Source organism: Falco naumanni, chromosome 4 (assembly GCF_017639655.2).
Source record: "Falco naumanni isolate bFalNau1 chromosome 4, bFalNau1.pat, whole genome shotgun sequence".
Classification (NCBI taxonomy): domain Eukaryota; kingdom Metazoa; phylum Chordata; class Aves; order Falconiformes; family Falconidae; genus Falco; species Falco naumanni.
In genome coordinates, this window is record NC_054057.1 from 84,702,765 (window position 1) to 84,729,898 (window position 27,134).

Below are 27,134 nucleotides of genomic sequence, written 5' to 3' on the forward strand. Positions count from 1 at the left end.
GGGAGCTGCTGTTTGTTAAGGGAGAACTAATTCCTGAGAAACCTCTCCTGGGACAAATCAGAACTGGGAGCTACAGCAGGCCCCAGAGAAGCACAAGGATCCTGGAGATACACCATTCAAGCACCCTGGCACAGGCCCCCTTGGGTGACTCTGCTGTGCTGGGGAGTGGCCCCAAGGCTGGAAGCTGAGGACAGAGTGGGTCCTGGGACTCCCCCACAAAACTTTCCGCATCAACTGCTGCTGGATCGACAGGAGCTGGGAAACTTGTAGGAGCGGCAAACTTGCATTTTGTTTCCTAGTGAAGTGTTTGGCTATAAACTGTTATTCCTCCTCAGAGACGCAGCAGTGGTCGAGACTCCCCACTCTTTCAGGATTGATTGAAGGGGCCAAATTGGCACCAACACAGGCCAGTCTCTTCCCCAGGGCGGTGCTGCTCTGAGGAGCTCCTCCGCTCCTCCTCCACCTGCGAACATAAATCGTATGTTTCTTTTCGAGGGGGAAAAGGCAGCGTTCAGACTCTGCGGGGCTACCAAACCTCAACGACAGCTGGCCCCGCTCTTGCTAGAGGCCACCTCCGCAGTCCGGCCCGGCCCAGGCTGCCTCGCCCGCGGCGGAGGCCTCATCCCCCTCATGGCGGGGCCGCGGGGCAGGCCGGGACCGGCGGCGGCGCTCCTCCCATAGCCAGCCCGCTCCCGCTGGGGCCGCCGGCAGAAGGGGCCGGGAGCTGGGGCCAGGCGCTGGAGCCAGGGCCGGGGCCGCGGGGCTGCTCCACCTGCCGCTGGCAGAGGGCCCTACCCGCGCTCCCGGCCTGGGCCCCGTCCAGCGCCGCCATCCTCGCACCCGCTGAGGGGACTACGCGTCCCATGAGGCTCCGCGGCCGGGCGGCAGCGCGGGGCACTGTGGGACTTGTAGTCCGCTCGCGGGGTGCCCCTGCCCGCGGCGTGGTCCCGGCGGGCCCCGCGCACTACATTTCCCGTCGGGCAGCGCGGCGGGCCCGCGGCCTGCTGGCGGAGACATTTGCGAGCCGAGTGTCTCCAAGATGGCGGCGTGGGGAAGGAGGCGCGCTGGCCCCGGCAGCACCAACAGCGGTGGCGGCCGGGAGAGGTGAGCCGCGGCCGGGGTGCGGGGCGCGGGGCTGCTGGGGCGCCTCGGGCAGGTGGGGAGCGGGAGGAGGTGGGCTGTAGCCTCCCGAGGCTCCCCGCGACCCCGGGGGCAAGGGCGGGGGCCGCGCCGAGGGAAGCGTGGCCGGGCAGGGTGGGTGCGGGCCGCGGCCCCGCCGAGGTGGGGCCGGGCCGGAGGGGCTCGCCAGGGCCGGCGGTGCCTCGCGGTGGGCGGGCGCGGCGATGGCGCCGCGAGGAGGGCCGGGGAAGGTCAGCGGGCCCGCGGGGTGGCGGTGGCAGCCCTTCCCGCCGCGGGGATGCGGCGCCGGGGGGAGGAGGGCCGGCCCTGGGGAGGCTCCTTCCAGGGCTATTTTTAAAGGCGGTGAGGGCAGCGGCGAGTCCGCCAGGGTGACCTCCCTCCGCGGGCGGTCCCGGCCGTCGGGGGGTCGGCGCGGAGCCGCCGCGCTCCCTTGTTGCGAGGCCGGCGCTGGCGGGGCTCGGTACCGCGCTCTGTCTCCGGCGGGGCGGGGGAGCGGCTGGACGCGCTGGAGCCACCCGCAGAGCAGCTGTGGAAGTTTGGGAAGCGTAACTTTAAAGCTGGAGAAAGAGGCAGGGGAAAATCTTCTTGAGTTACTTTAAAATCAGTACGCACAGTTCTTTACCTACTTAAAATGTCTGCTTAAGTCCTGTGCTTCCTTACGTTGGCGTTTTCCCTGTTTTGCCCCAGGGCAGACTGATGTAACCAGCAGCCGCAGAAAGCTGCTGCGTTTTTATTGCGAGGAGTTTTCTTTTGTCCTGCCGTCTTACCCAGAGACTCTGATATCTCAATTTTTTCTGTGGCTTTTGCTTTGTTTTCTTCCAATGCTGTAATTATTTTCGATAGTGTTGAATCTCTACAGCCCATGAGAGCCGCAAGTAGCCCTTAAAATTCTGGTGCCAATGTGAATTGCAGGAATGCTGTCTGTGTTCAGGGAATTTAAAAGTAATTGAACTGGAAGAGCCGATGGAACTACTGCATCAGTGTGGTTTATATAAACAACTAAGAATACCACGGAGCTCAGTGGCAGAGCGGTAAAGCTGGCTGCACCCCGTGCCTGGCACCTGCCACACCACTAAGCACAGGAGGTGTTGAGTCTTCATGTGGTAGACCTGTCCTCCCAGCAGAAGTGAAGGAGAAAAAAAACACCTGAGAAGAGCACTTCAATGAAAATTATTTTATCAGTGTGAAAATCAATACATTGATGCAGACTTAAAAGTGATTGTTACCTTGTAACTTAATCTGTGAAGTATACCATAATGTAATTGTAGTTTGAGGTGATTTTTTTAAAGCTGTGATTACTCTTCATCTTATGATCAAAAATACTCGTAAACGTGAGTTACTTTGTGCACCTGCTGTATGTAGTATTTTTCCTTTGCCAATGAGAAGTGTATAGCTAAGTAATAAAGAAAGCACGGAAGTGACAGAACAACAGATTTGACATAGACCAACAGATACACCACTGACCAGCGCTCCGCAGTCCCTACCAAAAGATGGTGGTTCTTCTAGGTGTCAGTCATCCTGCACGAATGTGGTGGAAGATCATCCTTCTAATAGGTGTCAGGTGATGTCACCTGGGTACTACTTCTTCCTTGCAATTGCAGAGCTGGAGATAAGCGTGACTGGGCCTCTGCCTCCCTCCATCAGTGGCTAATCCAAAATCACACCTACCGATCTTGTTTGACTGCTGGCAAGGCAAGCTGTGTAAAAGGCAGTGCTGGCAGGCCTGATGTCATCAAATGATGACATATGCTTTTTATATGATGAATACAGTTTTCTTACACCGGGCAGGATTCTTGTCCAAAGACACATTCCTTTAAACTGAATATGTTAATCCAGTTTTCCTCATAAATGGGCTGCTTGAAGGAGTTTCTGTAGTTGTCAGCCAGCTAGTCTAAAAGGCATCTGTGTGTTGGGAGGTGGTGTGAGGAGACTCAGCAGTGAATAAAATACTGTCTGCTATTAGACTAGACCAGCTTTCATTTAAAAATAAAGAAAGTCCAGCAATTCTATCTATGGAGACTGTATCCCTCCATAAACAACTTTATTCATACAGAGAAGTCTGTAGTTGGTCAAAAAGTGCTTTCCTCAATAGGACTAAATGTAAGGACATTAATTTCAAAGGATGTTGGCTGTGAATTCCAGCTGGCACTTTGGTGGTAAAATAATAAGGTTAAACAAAATAACCCAAAACATCAAAGAGAACCAAATAAATATTTGGTTTTCTTCATTCTGGATAGACTCTTTAATGGAGACTTGTCTGAAGGGAATTGTTAATCTGTAGACAAAACCAACTTTTTTATATAGAACAGACGCTGAATTGTACTTTACTGTTTTTGTATAAAATTCAGCATGATGACCGCCAGAACACAAGACAGAATGCCATTTGTTCCCCAGGGAGATGTTCTAACAAACTCTAGAAAGAACAGCTTTAATGTCATCACCACTGCTTGCATTGGTTTCTCTGCGCCCTTGTTAAAGAGGTCTTTCCTTTCGCTACCTGCACTGCTCAGATTTCTGGTACTCTTGTTTGCTTACAGCAATGATTGACCTATTTCCATTAGTCTGGCTAATCATTAGTTGACTTAAAATTGACACCTCCTTTTTGTCTGGTGGCTGGGAGGGTTTTTTTGTTATGGTCTGGTGGTGTTTTCCTTAGTGGTGTTGCCCCTTGCCAAGGCTGCTTGAAGATCTCACCTATGTTTTCCTGTTCTCTTTCCTGCTTGTATTTAAGGTACATTTTGAGTACATTTTAAGGTACATGAAGGTACATTTTGAACAAAAGTCTTGCTCTATTGCTACACTTTTCCTGTTCTTCCTCCACTTTAGTGCATGCAGTGACAGCCTGCTGAGAATGTCCTTAAAGCCATAGGCCTGACAGCCACAGCTGGTGGCCAGAGACTGGTAGATCATGCAGACCTTCAGCAGAGAAACAATTCTTCAGGTGTTTAAGCTCAGATGTGTTGGTACTTTCTGTACACCATATCCTGAAGCTCTGCTGAGTACAAAAACGCACTGTTGAATATAACTTTGAGGTGGACTATTTTCACTGAGAATTGAAGCCAGACCACAGCTCTGCTCCTTAAACTTGAAATTAAATTTCAAAAAGGATTTAATGTGGGGGGAGGGAAGTTTAGTGTTTGAATTTGTCATGTTGTGACTATATTGACTTAACCTTAGCTGAGATGCTCATAGTGACCCCAGACACTGCCTTGGCCATCTGTAACGTCCTTTTTCTGCAGTTCACTTGCATGGCCAGCATGCAGGCTCTCTGTTGTGTCACTAAACTAGATATTGGATGTGTGTGCTGCTTGTGATGGGTGTTATCACACTCCTGCAAGCCTCTCCTTTCTAATTTTTTTAACTACTAATCAGACTGGTCTTTGTTTGCAGTTAATTTGAATGTATGTTTGGTGCTCTGAGCAATGCTGCTGTCCAGGAACATTCTTTTTTTTTCCAGAAAAAATCACCAAACCCTAACAAAACTTGACCTACGTATTCTGAGAGGGGTTTAAAAATAACAGAACTGTACCAATGCTTCTTGCAGATTGAGGTTGTTTCTAATTGGGATTCTGAACATTTTGCAATAGTTGGATGACTTGAAATGCTTGCCAGAACACTGTCTGGCAGATCGAGAGGAGCACCATTAGGCTGAGGCTAACAAACTCGGGAGGCTCAGTCCTTCTCCTCTGCAAATAGACAGTGGTGGAAGGATGCTGAGGTTTCTTCCAGGATGTTACCATCTGCCCTGTTTTCAGCGCTGTTTGTATGTTTTTGTTTTGCCAGCTGGCACCTGGCAAAACTTAAGGTCCTCTCACACTGAGTGGTATTGTGCCTCCTCCTTAGAAGGATATTTATTTCTTCATCCATAAAGACTATCAGCCAAAACTTACATTTAACGGACAGGTTGCTGTTTTCAAGAGGCAGCTAGGAGAGTTCTTCCAAGCTGGAGGCAGAGCAATGGAGCTGCTGTGAGGGCTGTAACTGGGAAACCGCTGGAGTTGCTATTGTTCAGCCAGCTGCAGCACCCCTCTCCTGGTGCTCTCTGATATTCCCATGTTAGGAAGATAATCCAAATGTAATTTGAAGCTTGCCCTATAGCGAAGACGGACTTCTGCCTCTCCTGCTGGTGGTAGCTCTGTTAACAACTGATTCCTTATAACTTTGGTAACACCAGAACTATATATCGGTGATTTTTAAATGATTTTCATCTTGCTATGCCAAATGGTTGAGAGTATTGTCACATTCCCTCATCGGTGCATTCATTTGGTTCCAGGAATGAGACACTTAAAAATTCTCAAGTATAGAATGCATGAAGCTGCAATAGGATAAAGTAGTTGGATATAAGGTCTGGAGCTATTCTTGCGGAGAAGCTGTACAACTTTTTAACTTGGCCCTCTTTTTGGGTTTGAGGAGACAGGTCCTGGAAAAGAATTTGATTGAATAGTATTAATAACTGCTTTTAGGTTCTGGTCTGCCTAGTAAACAGCATGCTGTGCTTCTGAATATGTGGCATCATTTTATGACTTCTGTAATGACGTCCTCTCTGACACTGGTTATTTACTATTCTTTTAAGTAAAATGGAGTTTATATAAAGTCACACACTTCATAATCGGTGGATGCCAGCTTGGAGTTGATTGCATAGCTCTGCATTTTTGTTTGTCATTGCTGGGGTGTGGGGGACAAGCTCTAAAAGGCAAATTCCATAGCCTCCGGTGTTTGAGCAAATCCAGTTGCTTTGACTGGATTTGTTCATGTGCAGCCGCTGTGTTCAATTGAAAGGCTGTGTCAGGAGAGATTTCCTCTGTGGATCGAGGTCCTCTGTCTACTCTGCATGCCAGCAAGGTCTAAAACCTCAAGCCCATGTACCTCATCTGCATCTCTTTCTATATCGTCTGAAAACAAACCAGTCTTCAGCTATCCATCCTCCAGGGACAGCCAGTGTTTGTGTGGAAATAGTATTTGATAAACCTCACTTCCTCTGTTAAAGAAATGGAGATTTTTCTGCTTGCTTTGCTGGCTTTTCATGTGTCCTATTTGAGAACTAATTTTCCATTCTTTGTTTTTGGATTGCCTGTTTTGCCATTTGTACCTTCAGCACTGTGATAAGATTTATTCCAATATTAGAGGTCTAATTTGGAGAAACAACATAGTTAGGGGGCCAGACTCTATCAGGGATGAAGCCTTTGTGCAGTTTAGTTCCCAGTGATTTTTTTTTTTCACAGATGATATTTTAAATTCTGCTTGTTTTGACTTAGGAGGATTGTGCTTTTCTTAATTGTTATAAAGCCCCAGAGCCTGGTCAGCCAAAAGATTCCAGAAGAGGTAGACAGTACTGCCTCTGGCCAAAGTCTGTTGGATTCCGGCTCTCTTTTAACAGGTGGCTGTCACTTGTGGCATGGCTCTGCTTGTGTACGTTATGGTGAAAGGGAAAAAGGGGCATTCAGAGGGAAGAGCAGGCAAGACCTGAGCAAGGAAAAATGAGACCAAAAGGTTAGTGCCACCTGTTCTGATGCTGAGCCTGGAGAAATCCCATGTAATGTAGTTACTTGACTTAAATTCCTGGAGTTAGATGCCCAGGTCCCCATGGCTCTTGTAGAGTTGGAGGAGAAATGGCATTGCTTCGTTCTTGTTTCCCAGTGATGGCAGGGAGATTCTAGGGTGACTGGGCTACTGTGCTGTTACTAAGCTTCTGCAGAGTTCTTAGTTGAATTTTCATTCTGCTTCTCTGTTTCCCTGTTTTGCAGGCCCACGCCGCATGTTCCTAGGTGTTACAAAACATAGAAAATGCTCCTTGGTAGGAAATACTAACTTTATCTGGAGGGTTATATTAGCACAGGGTCAGCTTCCAGCTTGAAAATGCCTCTCGGCAATAGCTTCTCCCTGAAGTCATTATGCCTTAGCAAGTGGTTTCACAGAGTCATTGGTGATGTTTTAGAGAGTCACCTGAAGTCTCAGCATGTCTTCTGTAAGAAAAGTGGAATTTCTGATTTGGAAGAAAGTGCACTTGAAACAGTTGTCATCAAGAAGCAAAATTGTTAGCAGAAACCATTGCCAGCTGTGTCCCTAATGTATCAGCATAACATCTGGTTAACGAGTTCTTTGTTAGAAACTCTTTAATGTTAGCTGATACACTTCGTTGTACTAGAGGTGTAGTATTCTGTAAAATTTTTATACAGGTGCTGTCCTTCAAATTTTTTGTTTAAATACTTACCAGTTCACTACAGAATATCAGAGTCCACCACATCCTGTGCTGAAGGAGCTGATCATAATTTTTCCAAACAATGTCTGACAAGTTGACGGCCTTAAAGAAGCCTCTGGCATACACAGTAGTCAGGTGGATTTTTATTTTTCTTTCTACCTGTGAACAGGCCATGGGGAAAATGCACTGCAGAACTCAATAATGAGCTTATAATTTGAGTTTTGCTTGTAGTTTATATAAATTCTAGCCAGATTTTTAATGAAACTGCTTATTACTCTGCTTTGAGAGAGGCTGGTGCATCTTGGGTCCTGCTGTTTGATACGTTTGCGACTGTTCACAAAAGCAGCTACTTCTGGCAACAGCTTGTAATTTAACAGTATTCATTCTTGATTACACATGGCCACTGCACGATACCCTTTGCAGCATGAACGGAGCTGCACATTAAGGGTAATGTCTGGTAACACGTCAGCTTACCAATGTGTATTTTTCTCCCTTATTTTCCAGTGGATGCATGTAAGTGCCGTTGTACTAATGCAGCAAAAAGTACCCTTTTCATTCTCCATCTCAGCAGTGTCTTGCCTCCCAGTATTGGGAGGGTCTAAATGTTGGGATGAGGTAGCTTGTCCGCTGTGGTTAGGTCAAATATGTCTGATTTGTTCTCCTTCTGCTAAAGGGATCCGGTAGATATTTTTATCCTTTAGAGGCCACGTGCTCAGTTTTGCTCTGGTTAAGCACAGGCGTGTCAGAAATAGTTATTTCTTCTGCATAGAAGGGAGGATTTTACCTCATTCTAACAGATAAGGTTTTAGCCTTCCTCAGCACAGGTATATAGTCAAAATCCTATTGCTCACATGTAGCTGTAGCTAAAGTGGTGTGTGTGAAGAGGGTGGTTGGTGGGACTTCAGGTAGCTAAAAGGTGCTACTGAAATGAGGGATGTACGAGCCTTGCAACTCCCCTGTCAGCAGAGAGCATGCTCCATGTAAAGCAAACAGCTCTTTCTTTCCTGTGAAAGCCTGCCTGCATTAAAGAAATGTTCCTTCCTTGCTTTGCTGCGTCCTGTTTTGGGAGAGGGAGCAAACCGTTCTGTATAGAGTGCTCTGCTACCTTTTTCACTTTCACTTCCAGCAATGTTTCTTGGCCATCCTTGTTGAATTTCTATGGATTTACTAGGCTGATTCACTATGGAGCATTAAATAGCAAGCTGCGTCAGTGGCAAGGAGGTAGTTACTGTGAGGAGAAAGCAAACGTACTCATCTGAAGATGCTTTTTCTCTCAAAACCTTCCAGTGCAACTTGCCCTCTTGATGGATGAGCTGCTAGTCTTTATTTTCTGTGAAAACTGCTTAAGTCTGGCTGGTTCGTTCACGCACTGATGCGGTGTGGTCGCTAAGGTTAGACACTTCCCATATCTCTAAGAAACTGCTTGGGTGTCAGTGTGAGGAACCATTTCAGCATTGTTAATGAGATCCTATTTTCTCAAAACGTTCTAGCTCCTCCAAGTTAGGAAAAGGTAAGAAAAAAACACATTGCCTTATTTTCGGATGACTTTGTCTACAGTGGGCATACGTAGCTGATGTGAAACAAATAAGAGTTGAAAAAGCTGCTTGTTGTTGAACAGAGGCGGTGACTGTCCTTGAGGGGCTGCCCTCACTTGGGGCACTCCTCTGTTCTCACAGCTGGGTGGGTGAGAAGCCTGTCTTTTAAGCTCTGTAGTTTTAATTCTGTGTTTCCTGTTAACAGGGTCACCTTGTCCTCCACGGACTGTTACATCGTGCATGAAATCTACAATGGGGAGAATGCACAGGACCAGTTTGAGTATGAGCTGGAGCAGGCCCTGGAAGCGCAGTACAAATACATAGTGATAGAGCCCACTCGCATTGGGGACGAGACGGCCCGCTGGATCACTGTCGGGAACTGCCTGCACAAGACCGCCGTGTTAGCGGGCACCACCTGTCTCTTCACCCCTCTGGCACTTCCAGTAGATTATTCTCACTACATCTCCCTGCCCGCTGGTGTGCTGAGCGTGGCTTGCTGCACCCTTTATGGTATCTCTTGGCAATTTGATCCCTGTTGCAAGTACCAAGTAGAGTACGATGCCTATAAACTTTCCCGCCTGCCCCTGCATACGCTCACCTCCTCCACTCCAGTGGTGCTGGTGAGGAAGGACGACCTGCACAGAAAGAGACTGCACAACACGATAGCACTCGCTGCCCTGGTGTACTGTGTAAAGAAGATCTATGAACTCTATGCTGTATGACTTCGGCAGGGAAGAGAGAAACCCACAAAGACAAGCGTATTGAGACTCCCACAGTAACGTTTTGTTTTTCCTCTTTGAGAAGCAGTGGAGACTGGGAAGGATTTGGTTTAATAGAGCTGTTATTTTTAAAATAACACATCACTGGTGCACCAAGGTTTTTCAGTTCTTCATGACACTTAAGATGTGGATGTGTGGTGACTTGAGAGCTGTATGTTAGGCCATGGGAGTCCAATCCAGCAGCGGAACGTCGATGAAAGAAAGCTAGAGAAAGAGGGGTGTGAGAGCTGCTTTTTTTTTTTTTTTTTTTTTTTTTTTGGAAACATTTAAGTATATTGTTTAATTGTATTACACAGAACCAGCCAGAAGTTATCATTGACCATTAAAGGATGAGAATTTGAAATGCTTTTGCTCTCTTGTTACTGTTATCACGGTTCCCTTTCGTAGTGTGCTTCCAGGGGATGAAGGCTTTGCTGTGAGAACTCTGGTGGTGATATTTACGCATGCTCACACACAGACCCAATATTCCTCTTGTCCACTGCACGTGGCAGCAGCATCCACGTTACTTCACAGCAGCCATCTGCTGAAGGAATAGCTGTAGAGTGTTGCTTTCCCTCTTGCTTGCCTAGTCGTGTTTCTTGGAAGAGGCTTCCCTGTTCCCTCAGTGTTTATATTTTTTTTTTTTTTTTTGGTAATTGCTTCAGTGTTCATGGTTGGGGCTAAGGGTGTCCAAATCCTCTGCTGCCCTGCCACCTCCAGCCATTACTGCTCTGCACAATGGAGATAACACTGAGTTTCCAGCTACAAACACATTCTGCTCAGTTCTGGTACAAGTTCTTTCTAGGGCGGATACATCTCTGCTGAGATGTGTCATACCACAGCTGAGGGCTGCTGAGGTGGAACCTGGCTGTCTTACCTCTGCGCTTTGTTGCTGCTGCTGCAACTTGGATGGCTGCGCCCTGACTACGCTCTCCTGGAGCTGTGTGCTGCCACCACCAGGCATCCACCTATCTTGTAACTGGGTTATCTGAAGTTTTAGAGTTCAGTCTTGTGCAGTAAGTCCTCTTTTAGCTCAAAACTATCAACATCTTACTCTTAGAATGGGAAGTATGTAATATTTTGCAAGATCTGCCAGTTCCTTTTAAAATACAGGACCTGCCTTTCTACAGTCCCCTCCGACCAGAGGGCAGACAGGTGTGGCTTGCGTTCACAAGGCCAGCTTAGCACGGCTTCAAGCGTTACGAGCTGAACACAAGGGCAAAGCCCTGTAATAAAACCTGCCTGCACGCAGGTGTACTGCCTGCTCCAGGGGTAGTTACAGCCTGACCTCTGCAGCTGAAGCGCTGACCTTGGGAGGGCATCTCATGAGGTTGGAAACCAATTTTGGTAGTTCTATCTTTATCTTTCCAAATTGCAAGAGCAGGCACCGAGAAGTGCTTGCCTCCAGACTGCAGCAGGCTTTTTCTGGCCACGGTTCCAACTGGTGCTTTTCTGCTGATGCAGCTTTTGTGTTGGCAGGGCACACATCCCAGCTGTGTATGTGCTGGGCAAATGGGATTTGCTGGGAATTCTGAGCAAGTACTTTCATCACTGGTGAAGGCAGCTGTCTCCCAGCAGGCCCGTGGCCCCGAGGAAGCTTCTGGTGGCATCGAGACATCTCTAGGTGGCAACAGCCCTTTGCCCCTTTTGCTGGTACAGTGGCTGCGTTGTCTCCCTCCAAGGTTAAAATAAGCTGGGATCCAGTACAGCTCTATTTATAGCAACAATGTACAGTTGCCTTGGCAGAGAGGAGGGGAAGAAATGCAACTATTTCATCTTTCTGCGGTTAGGCCAAGACTGCTGGGCAGGCTGCCCTGTGAGTCCTGGGGTTTGTTTCTAAGGTCCCATCTACTGGATTAATTTTAAACTAATGGCAGATCTGCCATAGCTAGTATGTACGTTAGTGCTGCAGCAGGCCCTCAACTATCCCTGTGCTAGCCACGCACAAGACGTTCCTGCTCTTTTTCAAGCAATGCAGAATAATTGTCAGGGCTCTTAGTTCCTTCTCTCCACCAAACCTCTGTGGTCCTGGCCCTTTTTTGTTAAGCTTTCCCTTGCCTGGAGTGATGGCTGTGGCAGATGGACTAACCCTCGGTAGGGTGCCTAAATGCACGGCTTGCATCGAAGGCTCTGGAATTAAAAATGAGCAAGTTTCCTGTGGTCTCTTATTGCAGGAGGAAAGCTGAAAAGTCAGCTTAGCTGTCACAACAGGTAGATCTGTTTTAAAAATGCATCCTTCACTCCTTCCGAGGTGGAAAGGACGTGGATGGGGCGTAGGGGGGCTTGTTTTCCAAGAAATATTAGTGATAACCTAGCTACAATGCTTGGTGACATCCTGGCTATTAGTAAGGCGGTGCTGTAACTATGCGAGGTGACCTGGGAGGGCGAGAGGGGTCTTGAGGGTTGTGTGTTTTGGTGCGCTGTGTGAGATGGTTGCTGCATCTGCCTTCCCTGTGCCGGTAGCTGTGGGTTACGGTGGCTGAGGACGAGCCTCCCTTTCAGGAGCCCCACACGCTTTGCTGCCCATCCAGACCATTGCGGAGGTGCTGTGAACTGGAGTGTGCTGCATTCCTCTCGTCACACCGAGGGAATTCAGTTTCAAAGGGTAATGTGCATGCTCTCAGTAACCTCTGACTTGGAGCTGTAGTTCAAACAGTAACTATAGTAACTCTCCACACAAAATTTTTTTCCCTCAGGCCTGATGTGTTATACCCCTCAGCACCCTGGACGGTAACACAGAAATGCAAAGCAGCCCCTCAGTCCTTCCTGGGTAGCCATGACCTGAAATGCCAGAAGACGGAGCAGCTGGACAAAACTGGCAGGAGTACTGTACTTTGCCAAGAAATGGAGGACCTGAACATGCAAATCAGGAAAGGAAAAGCACAACTAATGCTCACAGAAACTCCACCTAGAGTTTCTGTTAGAGGGAGAGAAGATAACACCTTGGTTTCCTGTCTTAACAGAAAAAGAGATACAAACCTCTTTTTCTTTCAGAGAAAGAGAATTGAGAGCTTCAATTTGTAATTTCAACCCTAGGCCTTCAGACCCAGTGATAAAAGGTATGGAATGTCCTAAATGAGCAGCAGCAGCATTAAACACATCCTGGTCATCATCTGGGATGGATTCTCAGAGCTATCATTTATAAACCTGTAGTAGTAAAGAAAAGGCTTTTTGAAAGAGAAGGTCCTGCTGATCCTGCACACCTGTATCAGAGGTTTAGTATGACTAATGCCCTGTGTGGATTCACACTCTGCCTACTGTAAGCTAGCAGATGATGTAAAGAGGGCTGGGGTGAAATATATTGCTCTGCAAATACTACTGGTACGATAGCACCTTGCAGGAATTTAAGAAAAGTAAAAATCTCCTGCATTCCATTCCTCTAACGTTACCTGCTGTGAGGAGCTGAAGTAGAACAAAGGATTTATTTCATAGCAATGTAATTTATTTGTCATCAGATGTGCACTCACAGGCAGGACATACAAGGCAGTACACGTGGAAAATGCTGGTAAGTGCATGGAGGTGGCAGCAGGGGTCTGGACCTTCATTCCGACTAGTAGGCTTTATTTCAATTGTAAGTTTAAAAAGATTATTTCTGTCCTTATTGAACTTATCTGTGCAGCCGCGCCTTTTTCCTAGTGGTGCTGGCATCCCTCACATGAGGAGAAGGGGTGAAGAATGGAATAGGGCACTCCCTCAGGCTGTCAGACTCCCTGCAGCCTGTGATGTGTGAACAAGCGGGTATCGCTTCCCCACGGGATGTGATCCTAATTAGTATCTGTGATTGCTTTAAGCCAAATGAGAACTAAGGGTCTGTCTCCTATACTGTTCCCCCTATGCACACACAGATTCTCCTCTGCTTGCCATGAGGCAGTGTGCTGGGCAGCTACAGAATCACGGCCACTCTGTGCTCTAGGTCGGGGGGGGACCAGGTGTGCTGCTGTCAGCAGCGCAGCATTCGCACACAACGGCTTACCTGGCTGCGCCAGTTTGTCTGTTCGGTGCTTCCCCTGCGTTAACTTGTGCTGGGGTTTATACTGTGCTGTCAGGTAGCGCAGTTAAATGTCCCTGTACATCAGTAAGGCATGATTCAGATAAAATAATTGCCAAGTAAAACTTAAATTTCAGTTACTTCTTTAAAAGTCGTATTGGACTTGACTTTAGCTTAACATACGAGATGATTTGGCATGTTAACAAGCAGAGGTTCTGTGAAGTTTCCCGCTTCAAGCAACGTGTTCTAGGTCAGATTGGAAGGAGTGGGAAGGAGACACAAGAGCTCCCAGCTGAGGAGTGTATTTCACAGGGGCCATGGGGTGGGGAACACTAAGATCTGCTTGTGTGAAGGCAAAACAGGTGGGTTTTATTTGTAGCAGGCCAGCCAAGCTGAGCGTGCCTGGAGTGAGGCGAGATAAGATGCTATCTTCCAGCACATGGGCCTCCCCTGCTGCAAAGCATGTTCCCTGGAGTGACCCCCCCCCCTGCAGCCTCCCTCTGTCCAAGCACCCTTCTTCAGGTGACGGTTAGGTGCTGTCTTCCAGCAAGTGGGCCTGCCCCGATGGGGGGGAAACCACTTCCCACTCTCCATGCAATGGTAAATTGCAGCATTTTGAGAAAGGTTTTTCCTGCAGGAGCACCTCCACTGATGGCCCAGCCAAACTGCAGGGGGTTAGCCTCTCCCTACAGTTACTGCTCGAATGAGCTGAGCTCTAAGAGTCCTTTGCTTTTCTCTCCTTTTTTGCTCTCGCTGCCATTAAGGTGAAGAAGAGCCGGGGGAAGAGGTTTCGCAGGTAGACAGCCAGGGAAGGTGTTAGGCCGGCTACCAGTACCTCCTTCTTCTTCTGCCCCACTGCATTGAGAACCACCTGCGCGACCTCCGCAGCGGTCTGTCCTTCGGCGGTGTTCTTGTCCGTAACTGCCAAAGGAAAGCCCAGTAAGCACCAACGCCAGCGGGTAAGCCCATGCTGAAGTACTATTCCTAGGAATGCTCTGTTCTCACTGCACATGGCTGCTTCTACGGTTTGGGGTTTTACATCAGTTGTGTATGGGAGAACAGGCAGGTGTAATTGATGGTTGGGCTAATAGTCTGTAGTTGCTGTCTAAGAAAGGTAAATTTTGGAAGTCAGTGTTCCTACCCTGCATCCAAAGTCTTCTGACACTTCAGAGCTAATCTGTGCCCCCACCAGAGGCCGTATGTTGCAAGCAGACTGGAGTAACTTGGTGAGGTGGAGATGCTTTAGATACAGGGCACAAAATCCTATCTCACCTCCATAGCGAGATCCATCTGCTGTTACAGCATTGAGAGAGAGGTTCGTCTGAATGTATCCGGGGCTTATAACTGTCACATCAATGTCATACTGCTCTACCTCTGCTCGTAGACAGTCAAAGAAGGCCTGGGTAGCATGCTTAGAAGCAGCATCTGAAAAACAGGAAAAGGACTATACACTAAGGAGAAGGAGCAGGGATATGAAGCAGATTCATTCCCCCGAACGGGTTTTTCACTGCAATGCAGCCACTTCTCAGCAAGAACCCAGCAGCTGTTTTCCAACTTCTGGGCTTGGTGGTTTGGAGTTGTTTTTTTTCTTTTAGTGAATGGCAGCAGCAACAGGTAGTGGGGGAGAGGCAATTTAGGAGGGCAAAATGTAAATGCTCAAGTAGGAGACTGGCGAGGATCCTGAGCTTAATATCACAGCCATGCCAAAGCACTCTGGAGTGAACTCAGGCTGCCTCCCACTTGCGATAAAGGAGACGCAAAGCCTGGCTTGGGAAGCATTTGATGAGGTGAGCTGGGGGAACGCCGCCAGCACAGGAGGGCAGAGCTGCCGCCCGCTGCCAAGCTGCCCTGCGCACGCTCAGCATTACGGGCTTGCAGAGCGGGCTCAGGGCTTGGCTGCACACAAGTCAAAACCTGATCACACAAGCAGACAGGAGCGGAGAAGCGTGGCCTAGGGCAGGATTTCCCCCTGTTAAATGGCTGAGTGACTCCTTTCGCTCGCTCCCTTCCCACGTATACTTGGTTGCTACCATAACTGCCATCATCTCAACATGGCTGCAGGGCTGACGCCAGCAGCATAGCGCTCGGTGCAGGCCACGTGCCCTGTGTGATGACCTGAGCAGGAGCTGAGCTCCATGTGCCAGGCCCACACAGCCCTGGTCGCTGTGCAACATTCTGGAAGCTCTTCAGAACCCTCTTGGTGCAGTCAGACCCACATCACCTGCAAGACCAGATGGCCCAGACATTCCAGGCTCTCCTTCACTCAGCATCATGCCCACCATTCTTATGCCATCACCACTGTTCTATTTCTATGTTTCTTTTCAGGGATTTACAGGTGTTTGTATGCCAAACACCCTCCTTTTAGTTCCTCCATCTTTTATAAGGCTTTTTCCAGTAATCTCACCGATATCATGTCTTGTCACAACTGACACAGCATGTAGAGTTTTCTGGATCAAGGTAACTGTTTAGGCTTTTATTTTGGCATTGGTTGTGCTATGGCACTTTATAACTTCTTAAAACAAAAACTTCCTACTTTCTTAAAGGAGATGAACCAAGTAAACAAAAAAGCATAAAATGCCGTAAAATTACGGAATTAGTCAGAAAGTTTACAGGGACTTTAAAGTGTTAAGATAGGAATATCAAGCCGTTTTCAAGACACTGAAAACATGCTCCTCTTCCCCATTCCTTAACAACTTTAGGACAGTGCTAAGATTTTGTATTTGCGAGTGCCTTCCTCAACAGCTGCCAGTGACTTGTGACCGCACTGAGAATGATGCACGGTTCTGCCTTCCCTGCATGCAGCCAGCTCTATGGACAGCTACAGCTTCTCTACGGAAGCAGTAGCCAAGTATTCATTCAGTCTGGTGCCCCAAATATGTCTTCCCCATCATCTGGGGAGGTACTCACATGCGGATCTGAAAGGAATGCTTATTTTGCCTTGAACACTGCTGATGGCCACAATGTGCCCTTGTCTCCTCTTGATCATGGAAGGGAGAAGTGCTAGCAAAAGACAGAAAAGACCCGTTCAGAATAAAAGTCCTGCCATTGCTGCTGTCAAGAATCAATGCTTTCAGAGCACTCAAGAGATGCCTAAATGAATTACAAGATCCTTGTTCAGTGTAGGGCTTGGGCAGGGGATAGTGCTTAGGATGCCTCTGACTGAAGCTGCAGCCTGGCTGGGACATTCACCTTTGAGGAGCCTCAACTGAGGCTCAACTGAGCCTGTAACTGAGGCTGTTACAGTTGCTATGATCTCCCACAGGCAGGGTCAGCAGGACTTGCTCTTTTTTGCCACCAGTACATCTTTCCATTCCCTGCACCTGTCGCACTTCAGGCTGAACTTTCTGTGTAGCCAAAGCAGCTTCCTAGGAAAGCTACAGCTTCACCTAGAACCCATGCTGTGTTCTCTGGTGTTCTACCAGGGCGGACAGGCTAACCCTCTCTCTCTCCCTAAGTTCCTGCCAGACTAGAGTCAGGAGGTGTTTTAAACAAGATGGTATCTCTAATCAAGTAGTTCCCTTGCAGTCAGGCCCAAGCATTAGGCCTGCTCATAAAGCAAAACTTTCCTCCCCTCTTACACTGTACTGTACCAAATACAATTACGAACAGAAGTCAAGCTGTGCTTAGTTGTGTTGGCCTGCAGAAGGTATCAGCCAAATCCACTGTCCCCCTATAAACCAGACCACGAGTACCTTTGGTGAGGGCTACAGGACCAAAATAATTTGTTTCCATGACTTTCTTATCCACATCCAGTCCTGTGTCCACAATTGTGCCTCGGAAACTGATGCCTGCGTTGTTGATCAGTATGTCCACATGACCCAAATACTTCAGGATCTCTTCAGCAGCATTTAGGACAGTTTTAGTGTCTGAGAGGTCAAATACCACAGTGTGAGGTTTGTGCGTCTGTGAATAAACAGAAGTTAGCAAAAGATCAGGTCAGGCTGTGCTGAATGCGCTGTATGTTCACGCTCGCGATGGGATTTCCCAGCTCTGGAAGCACAGAAGCAGGGCTGTCCGAACCTGGTAGGACTACCTGACAGAAGCAGATTGTGCTCCTGTTTTTCTCTGCTCCTGCAGCCTGTTTGTTATACCAGAGCCTAGGAAAGGGACAAGTGAGATCATCCTCAAGACTGAAGTTTGCTATTGTCTTATTAAAGAAAATGCATCTGAAAAAGTAAAAACCTTAACCCCTGTGTTCTCTACAGAAGCCCGCAATACCTCTCTTAGCCACTGTCCACAGAACTAGTCATCAAAAATAAAAGCCAACAGAAGGAAAGTCACTTTTCCAGATTCAGGATAAAACATAGGATGCAAGGGGTCTGGGCACTCTGCCACTCACGTGCTTTCCCTTCCATTGCATGGCAAGGAGTCTTTTAGATGGCTTATTTTTGTAGGGTTTTCACAAGATAAGACACGCCAGCTCAATGTACTCCTACAGCAGTATCTATCCCTAACCACAGAGTTGCATTTTTCCTATTGCTCAACAAACAACCCACAAGCAGTACTGTGAGTTCTGTAATAACGTGAACAGAAATCCCAGCCACACGGGACAAGCAGCCTTTCCTCCCACACTTACGTTCTTCCGGTGATTGGTCACGGTAGAAAGCTCCTGCACAAGATCCTTGAGTTTCTCGCTGTCTCTGCCACAGAGCACCAGCTTGGAGCCAGCTGTGTGGAAGGCTTTTGCACATTCTTTGGAGGAAGCAAGGAAGAAAGAAAAGTAGATATTTGAATGACAAACAGCAGACCCACATCATACCTGGTGACAGGCTAAAACTTCTTCTAGTTGTCAAGGATCCAAGGTGGCTTTATTACTCCTGAGTGACAGGCTGGTCGGTGAAGTCACAGCAAGATGCCATTTTCCTGTGACTTTGACAGACACGTGGCAGCTTGTGTGCTCAGTTACTGTGCTGGTTATGCAGTTATTGTGCTATTTACACATCCTCCCCCATCAGCTGATCCAATTTTCCTCTGCCTCTTAATTTTTGACTATACGCTCTTGTTAACAGGGACTGCAGTTACCTTGTGTATGTCATCTAACACAGCGGAGCCTGGTCTTAGGCGCTGCAGTTTTAGTGAACACCTCCAGAGGTTTGGAAGCCTCGGCACTAATGGCTTCAGCAGGGTGATCCTCTTCACCAAGGAAAGGCTGAGGAAGGCATGCCATGCTACTGTCCTCTCAGTGCTACCAGCTGCTGAGGCAATGGCATGTCCTTCTACCCTACCCCTCTGTGATCATGAGACAAACTGCCTATTTGTGCATGACAGCAAAGGGTGTTTAAGAGCGCACAGTAATTAGAGGTGGCCCGGTATGTTACTAACTGGGAGTGAGGGGAATGGTGCAAGATCTTGCCAGTGAGTGTCAGAAAGGGAGGAGACTTCACTGTACGGTGGTGGAAATCTGTACACCCAGCAACACACAGCACTTCACGTGCCCAGTCTACCACAGCTGGAAGGTCTCCTGAGATACTGGTTCTCTCTCTTCTTGATGTGAAATACGTATTCTTTTACCATTCCCAGCTCTCTGGTTGTGACAGGCAGAGAGGACCATTTCATCTCCTTTGGCCATTCAGTTACTGAACATCCCTGTCCTTACCGACAAACTCACATGCAGAGACAGCATCAATTTAAGCTCTGTTTGTTCCATAAATGTACTTATCCTAATGAAAAGCCTTGACAGCAGGGAGCACTTTGTCTTCTCTTCAAGAAGCTTTTAAAGCAATTATAGAAAGCAGAATTAGGGAATGTATCCACTCAAACAGAGAATAAGCTTTATTTGGAAAAAAAATACTGTGGTTTTGTTTAGAAAAAAACACTCACTGGCATTAATATTGCTAAGAGTTTGACTTTAGAATGGATAGATTTATACTACAAGAGAAAAAGTACCTGAAATTGAGGATGAGGGCCAAGGAGAGGGAGTGGAAAGTATGGCAGGGTGTATGGAAATACAATAAACATGAATGCAGAACACCAGTTCTGGGAAGTTTTAAAGAAGCAATTTGACTTCCTGGCTTTTTCAGGATGTAGTTAAAAGATCCCTGACAGCACAACAGTGTAACTTGCTCCTTGCTTTGATAAAACAGGATGATTAAAATTTCCCTTAACAAATTCTGAGACTTTCTTGCATCAAAATTTGCACTGGCTATAGTTACGACTGATACGGCTGTGCAAACTATGTCTCTCAAAATTCAGAGCAGTAGGAACCTTCTGCTCATTGCTGCTTTATTCCAACAGGTACCCCTTCCACTAACCTCTGCTTGTCCAGCCTTTGGTGCCCTTCTTTCCGTACATACCTTTTCCCAGGCCAGAGGTAGCCCCTGTGATCACGACCACAGCTTCCTGGAGGTAAGCTCGCATCCGCATCCACTGCAGCAGCCGAAAAAGGGCAAAGATCCCCAAGCTGCCAAAAAGCAGCGGGATGATGACTGTGCTTGTGAGATCCATGAGTTTTCCTTTCTGAACCGTCTTCCTAGAGCCACAAGATGAAAGGAAACAGACTATTTCACCATCAAGAAAATTAGCCGAGGCTTGAAAACTAGGGAATTCTTTTTTTCTTAATCCTGCCTTAGACCACCTATAAACCGAATCCCATACAGAGGTACCTTCAAAAGATTTCCTCACCCCTTCATTTAGACTTTCAGAAGTTCACATCAGTATCCAATTTTAGGCATGTAAATGCTAATCTGAACATCCCAGGAGGACACTTGGCGTTGGATCTTGTCAGCTGTCATGTAACAAACTTGGGTTCAGAGGTGCTGTTCCCACATTTCACTCGAGATTCACTCTCTTGTGCAAAGCGTATTTAGAGTGAAAGCTCCTCAGGGCTGGGATATATCTCTGCATTCTTCTTATTGTAATAAAATCTCGTAGAGTTCTCTAGAACAACCAGTACCATAATATCTACATGCCAGAGACCAGTTACTGTGTGTTATCCCACACGGATATAAGCCAGTCTATCTTCTAGAGGCTCAGAGTAAGTTTTCTCTCTGAGCACATCATCTGCTTAACGTGCTGAAAGCTGCGCTTCCATCTCCAGTGTCTTTCACCACTCATTAGTGGCGACAAGTTTTCTAATTTAAATGAACCACATGTTCAATCTAATAGGCTAAAGCCTACATTTATGCTCTTTACTTTCGTGCCAACATTAATTGTGCAGTTTAATAGCATGAACCTGTGTTCTAATACACTGAAATTAAACTTGCTAATGAAACTCACGCTAAAGGTATTTATGAGACCTAGCTCATGCTGGAATTGGATTCTGATACCAGTGCACAGCCCTAATCTCTTCGTTAAGCCATTGCCCTCAAGGGAGTAGTTTAAGTTACAGCTTACTACGTGGCCAAAGAGTAAGTGATACTTCTGCTATAAAAAAGGCCACTAATTTTCCCACTGTAAATTTCCCCAAGCTTTCATGCTTGGTGTCAGCTACAAGCCCTTCCTGGAATCTACACAACTTTTGGGTCACAGACAAAGTCAAACCCAACTATCGGTACATCTCCCCTGTTGCGCAGATAAGAGTGTTAACTCTTGCACTTGGAACTGCAAGATAGGTTGATACTGGAAAGGTCTGAGCACACATCTCAGACACTACTTCAAACAAAAGGACAGCATGAAAAGCAGAAAACAAGAGGCAGCTAATGCTAAGCCAGAATTCAGGGTCGTTAAGTAGGACTGAGCTTGTATGGAGCTGAGGGGATGACAGAGGCTCTATGTGGAAAATGTCAGGCTCTTCCAGATTTCCACGGGGGGCTTGGACAGAATTCCTTAAGTAACTGGTTAGTAAACAGACTCGCTTGCTGAAACAGTAGTGAACTGTATAAAATAAGTACTTCTGAAGGTATAGCCAAAACACAATAAAATAAGACATAAAGATAGCTGAGCTAGCTTGAAATAAGCTTCACAAGGTCTAAAAATAAAACCATCAAGTTAGTATACAACTCTTCTCAAGGTACTATGGAGTTTCCCATTCCTGAGCTAAGTCATGTAACTACAAAGTGTAGATGGATACATGTGTAATCATTGTGTAATACGCTGTGTATAATGCGGCTAGACAGACATCCAGGCCACAGGCTCTCCCAGGCATGGGGAATATGCCCAAAGTGGGAAATCAGACATCCAAAAGGAGGATTAAACTCATTCCATTGCAAAGCAGTGCATGAGCACAGCACCCAGCTACTCAGACCAGCATCTTATTCCTCCACATTTTTGTACTGAGTGCACTGACAGGAGTGTATTTTGTACTGAATTATAGCAGAGGACTGGTAGAGTTGAGTTAATGTAAGAGTGCGTATTGCCCCTAAAATAATTCCTGGGAAAGAGCCTTTTATACCCAAGGCCACTGCCCTTCTTTAGGCTGGATTAGAAGAAGGTTCTCCTTACTGGTTCATGTTCAGCTAGTTATTTCACGCAGCTGCCCTCTTTGTTATCCCTTTTTATTTTTTTTCTCTCAAAGGTCTCTTGAGATTCAGAAGACAAGACGTGGGCAGGGACAGCAGGTGCTGCGCTGACATTGAGCAGTGTGGCTTACAGGACATTTTGGGATCAAAAATGCTCCCATTTAGGACCTTTCATTATTTCCAAGGTGGGAACTGACAGGTGGAGTGGCACTTCTTTTATGAGCCCAGGTTGAATCTGAGGCATTTTAAAAATCTGGCCCTGACCAGCTTTGCTTCTGATCTCAGTAAAATGCAGATGACAGTGTAAAGCAGACGAAAGAGTCACTGGGAAGAGGGTTTTTTTCTAACACCTTTTCTAACAAAACCAAACTAGGGGACAGGAAGGAGTCCCATGTTTGATCACAGCATGGTTTTTTCATATTCTGTAACAAAAATAAAGGCTGACTTTGCAAGGACTGAACGTTTTGCCACAGGAGTTGGTGGAAAAGAGCCCCCAAGCCTACCAACTAAAAGCTAACTGTGTTTTGGTCAGGCAGCATCCATTGCTGCTCAGTATGAACCAGTTATGCTATGCCTGGTTAACTTATTCCTTAATCACGTCAAATATTACTCATTTACTTTCTAAACAAAGAAGGTCTGCCTTTAATCATTTTTCATTTGAAAAATCTTTCCAAGTCTTTGTTTTTCTCTCTCTCTCTTCTTTTTTTACCCTTCCTTCTCCATATTATATACAGGAACTGAGCAAATTACCCAACCTCTGCCTGAAGGCTGCAGCAAGCCAAGAACCCAGTCAGCAGCAGCAACCCACTTTTGCAGCTTCCAGGCTAGAGTCTGAATCAACAGGTAACCACCTCTGACACATGGGGAGGGGAATACGGGATGGGGAAGAGAAAAACTCGATTAAGGAAAAGAAAGAAGGACTCGCTGATCAGAGATGTATATCCTTTTTTATTAGGGCATACAGTTGTAATACCTTCTTCCAAGGAAGGTACTCAAATGGTCCCTTAAAAAGTGACATAGAACAAAGGAAATCTCAGTTCAGTCAGACTTCAGAAAGAGGACAACCTAGTGCAACTAAATTATTTTGGAAAGATTCTGTGGCACTTAGACCTACAGCAACAAGTTTGGCTTTGATTTCATAGTTCAACTTATATGACAAACCCATGAGTCCTTATTTTAGCTTGTCATATTGAACATGCTGAAAAAAGTAATTTGTAAAATAAATATCAGTGGAACAAGAGAACATGGAAACGGGCTCAAGCCACAGTGCCACACTGCAGTATGTTCAACAATATCCATCGTACGGAGGCCGGTGCCAGGCTACTGACACAACAGGGTAGCAGTTACATTCTGTTCAGTTTTCAGGGTTATTTGGTGGAAAGAGCAAAGGAAAGAATTGCTGCAACCTGAAGGAGAAGTTATATTCTGTTCAGTATTGGGTTATTTGCTGCAAAGGCCAGAGGAAAAGAGTGCTGCAATCTGAAGGAGAATGAGATAATCATAGATAAAAACCCCACTTGATTCACATCTACAAAAATGCTAAGTTGCAAGAAAAAGGCTGGGAGAAGAAGATAAAAAACATGAAACCCAACTTATGATAGATAACACTTTGAAGTAGCTAAAGACATCTGAGGGCAGATAATGCTACATCACATTAAAGATGTAGGGGAGGGTGGGAACACATGGTTTTCCACACCTAATTTGAAATGAACTGGCTATCCTCACACCTCTTGCTCAAAGGTCTGAGACCCCACTGTCACCTTTGTTCAAAAATTTTGGTGTTCATGCTGAGAAAAACTGTTATTTGTTCTTAACAGATAATGTATGACACCAGGTTATCAGCAGGAGAGAAGCCTCTGCTCATAATTGGTTCAGATAAAGTCCTGTAATTCTCCGTTCTCCATCCCAAAAGGCAGGATTGGAACATGCAGGTTATTAGAGAGCAAAAATAACAGCACTGATAATGTAAGCAAATACAGGTGATTGGAATCACATATATCCAGAAAAAAACCCCACAACTTTCCCCTTAAAATGAAAACTGGATGTTATCCTGTAAAAGCCAAGACAATGATTTCTGAAGGAACAAGGATCTTAGTTAATAAGGTCAAGAGTGCACTAAAGGCAGCAGAGATGAGATCAAGTCCTATAAGGAACTAAAACCATGGTAGTTTTCCTAAAGAACTATTCTCCTTTACCTTCGGCCACCTAGAATCACATTGTCCTTTACATGACAAATGTGAGCAACTGGGAGGCTATTTTCAGAAATCAAAAGGTGTCATTTAAAAGGTGGGGGGATAAAAGGAAGAAAAAAAATAATTTTTGTCTAAGGAAGCCCTTGTCCAGAAGTACAGCAGCTCCAAGCTTTACTAGCTACCAACTTTAGTCTGAAGAAAGCACAATATCCTACCTTTGAAAAGAACTCACTTGCCAGTGACTCTGTGAGATGGTGTCTCCCTCTGGTCTTTTAACAGGACAGACCCGACTTAAATTTGGAAATGGCAGCAGTCCAAGCAAATGCACGCTGTCCAATGCTAGCACAGCCAAGAACTGCCTCTAAAAACAAACCTCAGGAATATGGTCTGTGACCTTTCAAATGTGGGGGAAATTTAACTCCCCGACTGAAAAGACAGAAGTGAATTCAAAATTATACAAAACTTACAATGACTGTCAGATTATTTCTGATACTAATCAAATAATTTATAGTCTTGAATCCAGAGCATCCATCAAGACAAATACTAGTCTTTCCATGCTCTAGGTGGGAGCAGGGGGAAAGGCAACTTGTGAACCAGCTGCAATTCTCGATTACTGTAATTGTTTTTTGGGAGTATGCTGATGTTACGGTGCACACTCTAAAATGGGTGTCATGCTCATTGAAAGAAAAGAGACTTTTAATTTCTTCCCTTAGGATTTTTGAGAACTGTGAGCACAACTGAATGGACAGATGAGTTTCTCATCACACTGCATCAAAACCCGCTATTTACTGAGGAAATGGGCATTCCCTTCAGCAGACCAAATTCACTAAACCCCTCATAAGCCGTGTCTGAGAGGGAGTAAAGTGAGCATTACTTGCATTTTCTATCCGCTAAACAGTTTTACTGACAACCGCTTTGGAAAGAAACTGAAATCAAACTTACAGACATGTAAGAAAAAAAAAGTCATATAGCATTGTCCGTTAACTCAGTGATTTAATATAAGCCAAGGGGAAATTTGCTGACAGTTTCTCTGATGCACAAGATCTCCATAAATGGCAAGTTAAGTTTAAAAAAAATCTCATTCAAAACCCAATGTGAAGAAAGTGATTACATTAATTCAAACAACTGAATTACTGAAATGTGAGTGTGCGTTTACATGCTAATGTAATCAGCTTTCATTCCAAACTTCATAAGCAGAAAATGATGTCAAATATACACCGAGGTCATCAGAAACCAGTAAAACTCCTAAGAAAGAATGCAGGAACTGGACAGAGCTCCTTGCCACAATACAGCCATTTCAAACAGAAAACAGAAGGGGTTCAGGAGAAGGAATACAACAACCCAACAGGAATTCTCCAAAAAAATGGCAGCAGCTGGTGTTATCAAGAGTGCTACAGAAGCGCTATGCACTGGTGGCTGGTGGGTCTCATTTTAAGTAGCTGGCAACATCGAGCAAGTGTTTGTTTGCTGAGGGATAGGTAAGTGCCAGCTGTAGGATTTTGCAGTCACTTTTTCTAGTGTGATTTGAACCAGCTACCACCTCACAAGCATTACTTGAAGCAACGCCTAGCAAAACCATCTGTTGTATTTCAGTAGTCATTCAGTGGCATCTTAATTATGTTTTTACATAATTGTTACGCAAAACCACCACCTCGCCCCATGGTACAGGAACAGGGAAAGAATATGTTTCCAGCACCCAAAAATCAGACTGGACTTGAGAAATAATCTTCTCAAAAATCTTCCTGCCACTTTTATTCAGTTAAAAACTTCATTTCCAACCCTCCCAGTCGAAAATCCTCTGTTGGCGTTTGGAACACAAACAATGGTAAATTAAAATGGCATGATTAGAAAATTGAAGCATTTGCTGTGCCAGAGAAAGTATTTTGCAGACGTTTACCAAATCAAGAATCGCCTAAAACATAGTGAGAAACTAAGAGTTGGCTTAACGCCTGCCCCTGCCCTAATTTATATAAAAATATTTATCTGATGGTCGTAACGGGGAAGAACTGTGCATTTGAGAGCCCAGGGCCTCGCCGCCCGCTGCTCCCGCGTTTACCAGCCTGCCGCCCCCCCGAAGCCCACACCCGCAGCCCTCTCGGCGCCTACCCCTGGGTCCCCTGCGGAGGCCAGCGGCGGCAGGCACCGCAATGTCACAGCGGGGCAGCCCCAGGAGGCTTTCTCGCCGGAGAGGGGCTGAGAGGAGCCGCCGGGCCCTACCTGGCTACTGCCATCACCATGGCCACCGCCGGAAGTGCCGCAGCCCGCGCATGCGCCTGCGCCGCCGCCGGGGAGGGGCGGGGTTTCCGCCAGGACGCCCAATGACGGGCCGCGCTTCCGCGCCGCCAGCCGGAAGTAGGTGCCGGAGGGCGGCCTGTCTCCTACGCCCTGGTCCGCCGCAGGGGCCGCCCGGGCGGGGCGCGGCGCTCCTGGTCCCGGGTTCCCCCGCCGCGGGCCCGGCCTCCCGCCCCGCCGGGGGAGGCGGTGGTCGTCCCGCCGCAGCGCTACGGCTGCACCGGCTGCACCGGGAGCGCGGGGCTCCAGCTCGCCCCATGGGTACTGCTGACCCCGGGCCTCCGCGGGCGGCCCGCGGCCGGGCCGCTCAGCGGGGGGCGCGGGGCGGGGGGGCGCAGGGCTGGGTGGAAGGGGCATGCTCGGTGGGTGGGCGCGGCTGGGCCTCGCCGGGCGCCGGCAGCTGCGGGTGGGTTCTACCGTTTTTACTGTCAGCTTTGAGCCCCAGGCGTTGGGCTGTCGGGAGGGCTGAGCAGGGCAGGCTGCGGCTGTCGGGCTGGGGGGGGCTCGGTGGTCACCGGTGCGGCCTCCAGGCCGGATCCGTGGAGGCCGCCCCTTCGCAAAGGCCGTTACCTGCTTGTTAGACTGACCTGAGCTCTTCCTTGCTGTCTCCGCCTGAACGCTGAAGATGGACAAG

General features: G+C 47.0%; 2 protein-coding genes across 4 annotated transcripts; one reads left to right on the top strand and one right to left on the bottom strand.

Annotated features, from left to right (window-relative positions):
- The first annotated feature begins 975 nt into the window (after nucleotides 1-975).
- Nucleotides 976-9,996, top strand: TMEM11 (transmembrane protein 11). Its single transcript, XM_040589349.1, has 2 exons — nucleotides 976-1,104; nucleotides 9,080-9,996. The coding sequence occupies exons 1-2, from the start codon at nucleotides 1,040-1,042 to the stop codon at nucleotides 9,594-9,596; spliced, it is 582 nt and encodes a 193-aa protein (XP_040445283.1). The 5' UTR covers nucleotides 976-1,039; the 3' UTR covers nucleotides 9,597-9,996.
- A 1,603-nt stretch (nucleotides 9,997-11,599) lies between these two features.
- Nucleotides 11,600-26,488, bottom strand: DHRS7B (dehydrogenase/reductase 7B). Of its 3 annotated transcripts, none has more exons than XM_040589346.1 (7): nucleotides 26,426-26,488; nucleotides 19,914-20,089; nucleotides 18,197-18,312; nucleotides 17,313-17,523; nucleotides 16,528-16,620; nucleotides 14,893-15,045; nucleotides 11,600-14,541 (listed from the first exon to the last, which is right to left on the bottom strand). In XM_040589346.1, the coding sequence occupies exons 1-7, from the start codon at nucleotides 26,443-26,445 to the stop codon at nucleotides 14,336-14,338; spliced, it is 975 nt and encodes a 324-aa protein (XP_040445280.1). In that variant the 5' UTR covers nucleotides 26,446-26,488; the 3' UTR covers nucleotides 11,600-14,335. The 3 variants fall into 3 exon arrangements, with proteins under 3 accessions (XP_040445280.1, XP_040445281.1, XP_040445282.1); XM_040589347.1 differs by lacking the exon at nucleotides 26,426-26,488 and adding an exon at nucleotides 26,315-26,422; XM_040589348.1 differs by lacking the exon at nucleotides 26,426-26,488 and adding an exon at nucleotides 22,767-22,791.
- Nucleotides 26,489-27,134: the final 646 nt, after the last annotated feature.

Coding starts and splice junctions, on each gene's coding strand:
- TMEM11 (XM_040589349.1), top strand. CDS start 1,040: ATGGCGGCGTGGGGAAGGAGGCGCGCTGGCCCCGGCAGCACCAACAGC. Junction 1,105..9,079: donor AGCGGTGGCGGCCGGGAGAG/GTGAGCCGCGGC, acceptor TCCTGTTAACAG/GGTCACCTTGTCCTCCACGG.
- DHRS7B (XM_040589346.1), bottom strand. CDS start 26,445: ATGGTGATGGCAGTAGCCAG. Junction 18,313..19,913: donor TACCTCTGGCCTGGGAAAAG/GTATGTACGGAA, acceptor CTTCCTCCAAAG/AATGTGCAAAAGCCTTCCAC. Junction 17,524..18,196: donor TGACCAATCACCGGAAGAAC/GTAAGTGTGGGA, acceptor GTTTATTCACAG/ACGCACAAACCTCACACTGT.